General features: G+C 52.0%; 1 protein-coding gene across 1 annotated transcript in view; it reads left to right on the forward strand.

Moving 5' to 3' along the window:
- The first annotated feature begins 1,194 nt into the window (after positions 1–1,194).
- The window catches only part of LOC105463454 (FUN14 domain containing 1), a 20,601-nt gene continuing 19,668 nt past the window's right edge, over positions 1,195–2,127 (forward strand). Inside the window, exons 1-2 of the mRNA XM_071088351.1 lie at positions 1,195–1,345; positions 2,047–2,127. The exon at positions 2,047–2,127 is cut by the window's right edge and continues 76 nt beyond it. Of these exons, the coding sequence (XP_070944452.1) occupies positions 1,318–1,345; positions 2,047–2,127 (109 nt within the window). The 5' untranslated portion in view covers positions 1,195–1,317. The remainder of the gene's footprint in view (positions 1,346–2,046) is intronic.

Genomic DNA, 2,127 nt, shown 5'->3' on the forward strand with positions numbered 1-2,127 from the left:
CAGGCTGGAGTGCAGTGGCCAGATCTCAGCTCATCACAAGCTCCGCCTCCCGGGTTTAGGCCATTCTCCTGCCTCAGCCTCCTGAGTAGCTGGGACTACAGGTGCCCACTACCTCGCCCAGCTAATTTTTTTGTATTTTTTTGGTAGAGACGGGGTTTCACCGTGTTAGCCAGGATGGTCTCGATCTCCTGACCTCGTGATCCGCCCGTCTCGGCCTCCCAAAGTGCTGGGATTACAGGCTTGAGCCACCGCGCCCGGCCTATAGCAGGGAATTTATAGTAAATGATGAGAGTGAATGGATCAATGGGTGGAAGATTACCAAGAGCAGACATGAGGGGTAGAGGTATTCTTGCTAAGTCAATTTAACAGGATTTTTGCTGGTGGCAGAATGATCAGATATCAAGGGTGGGGTTGAGGAATTTGATCGGATATTGAGGGTGATTCGATTTTTTTTTTTTTTCGAGACGGAGTTTCGCTCTGTCGCCCAGGCTGGAGTGCAGTGGCCAGATCTCAGCTCACTGCAAGCTCCGCCTCCCGGGTTCACGCCATTCTCCTACCTCAGCCTCCCAAGTAGCTGGGACTACAGGCGCCCGCCACCTTGCCCGGCTAGTTTTTTGTACTTTTTTTAGTAGAGACGGGGTTTCACCATGTTAACCAGGATGGTCTCGATCTCCTGACCTCGTGATCCACCCGTCTCGGCCTCCCAAAGTGCTGGGATTACAGGCTTGAGCCACCGCGCCCGGCCGAGGGTGATTCGATATTAAGGGTGGGGGAGTTCTCACTAAACTGACTTAACTGGATTCTTGCCACAAATGGACTAGGCAGGTCAAAGACGACCCAAGGAGGAGACTCAGTCAAAAACAGCTCAGATGAGCCTCCTGACTAAAGTTTGGTCAAGAGAGTCTTTGTCAATACCCAGCTGGTTTTCCCTTTGTACCACCATGTAGCGCCCTTCCCCCCATACCTTCAGCCCTTAAGGCTCTTTAAAACAAAATAATCAAATTCAAGTTATGGAAATTCGAGGAGGGGCGGTCCCTCCCCCTTCCTAGTTACGGAAGACAATGGACTACAAGTCCCCTGCGCTCTCGCGGGGCTATGATCCGACCGGCCCTGCCCACATTCCGGAGTCTCGCGCGTGCGCAGAAGGCAGAAGGTCCTGCGCTGAGAGAAGGGGGCGGAGACAGGACTACGCGCCTGGAGTAGGAGGAGGAGGGAAAAAGAGACCATAGATTTCCATCCTTGCCTAGAGCGGCCCTTAAAGTGCCAGGGACAGGAGGGCGGGCGGGGACCACTCCAGAATTGGCCGCTGGCGGTATCATGGCGACCCGGAACCCCCCTCCCCAAGGTGAGCGGCGAGGGCCTGAAGTGGTATCTGGGACGCGGCTCACAGCTCTCGACCTTGCTCCCATGGCACCTCTTCCTTCCCCTGCCCTAGGATTCTTCGAACTGTATATATTTTTTTAAGGCAGCCCCTTTGAGCACCCCCTCCGAGCTAGACTTTTTCGTCCCCCTCCGGAACTCAAGCGGAGAGCCCCCCCCCCCCCCAGCACAGCCCTACCTACCTCCTGCCTTACCTTCACCTCCGGCCCTTTATCTCCATCTTCAAATGTATTATTATTTTCTTTTTTTAAACGTCTAGACTCAAGTGATTTCGCTGGGCTCCAGACTAGTTATCTCAGAGGAGGACCCGTCCCCACCTCCATTCCTTCCACTGATGAAAATGGACCCTGCTCTGACCTTGACCCTACTAAGATTTGGAGGTTGGGGTGACCCCTCACTACTGTGTCATTTCTGAGTTGGCCCTGGCTTCGTGACCCCAGGCTGGTCCCTGGGCCTTTGGGAAAGCAGATGGGGGTCATTGTTGTAGGGCCCTTTACTCTTGAGGCCCTGGTCTCAGGAATTGAGTTAAGTCAGTAGTTTCCATGTGGACATTTTTAGCTGTAGGCCAAAAGTAATGAGTTGTAACAGATATTTAAAAAGATGTATGGGACATTTCTGACTTTTGATTGACTCTACATTTATTTTTTGCATTTTGCTATTTTGAAGAATATGAAAGTGATGACGACTCTTATGAAGTGTTGGATTTAACTGAGTATGCAAGAAGACACCAGTGGTGGAATCGAGTGT

The sequence above is a fragment of the Macaca nemestrina genome, chromosome X, assembly GCF_043159975.1.
Source record: "Macaca nemestrina isolate mMacNem1 chromosome X, mMacNem.hap1, whole genome shotgun sequence".
Lineage (NCBI taxonomy): Eukaryota > Metazoa > Chordata > Mammalia > Primates > Cercopithecidae > Macaca > Macaca nemestrina.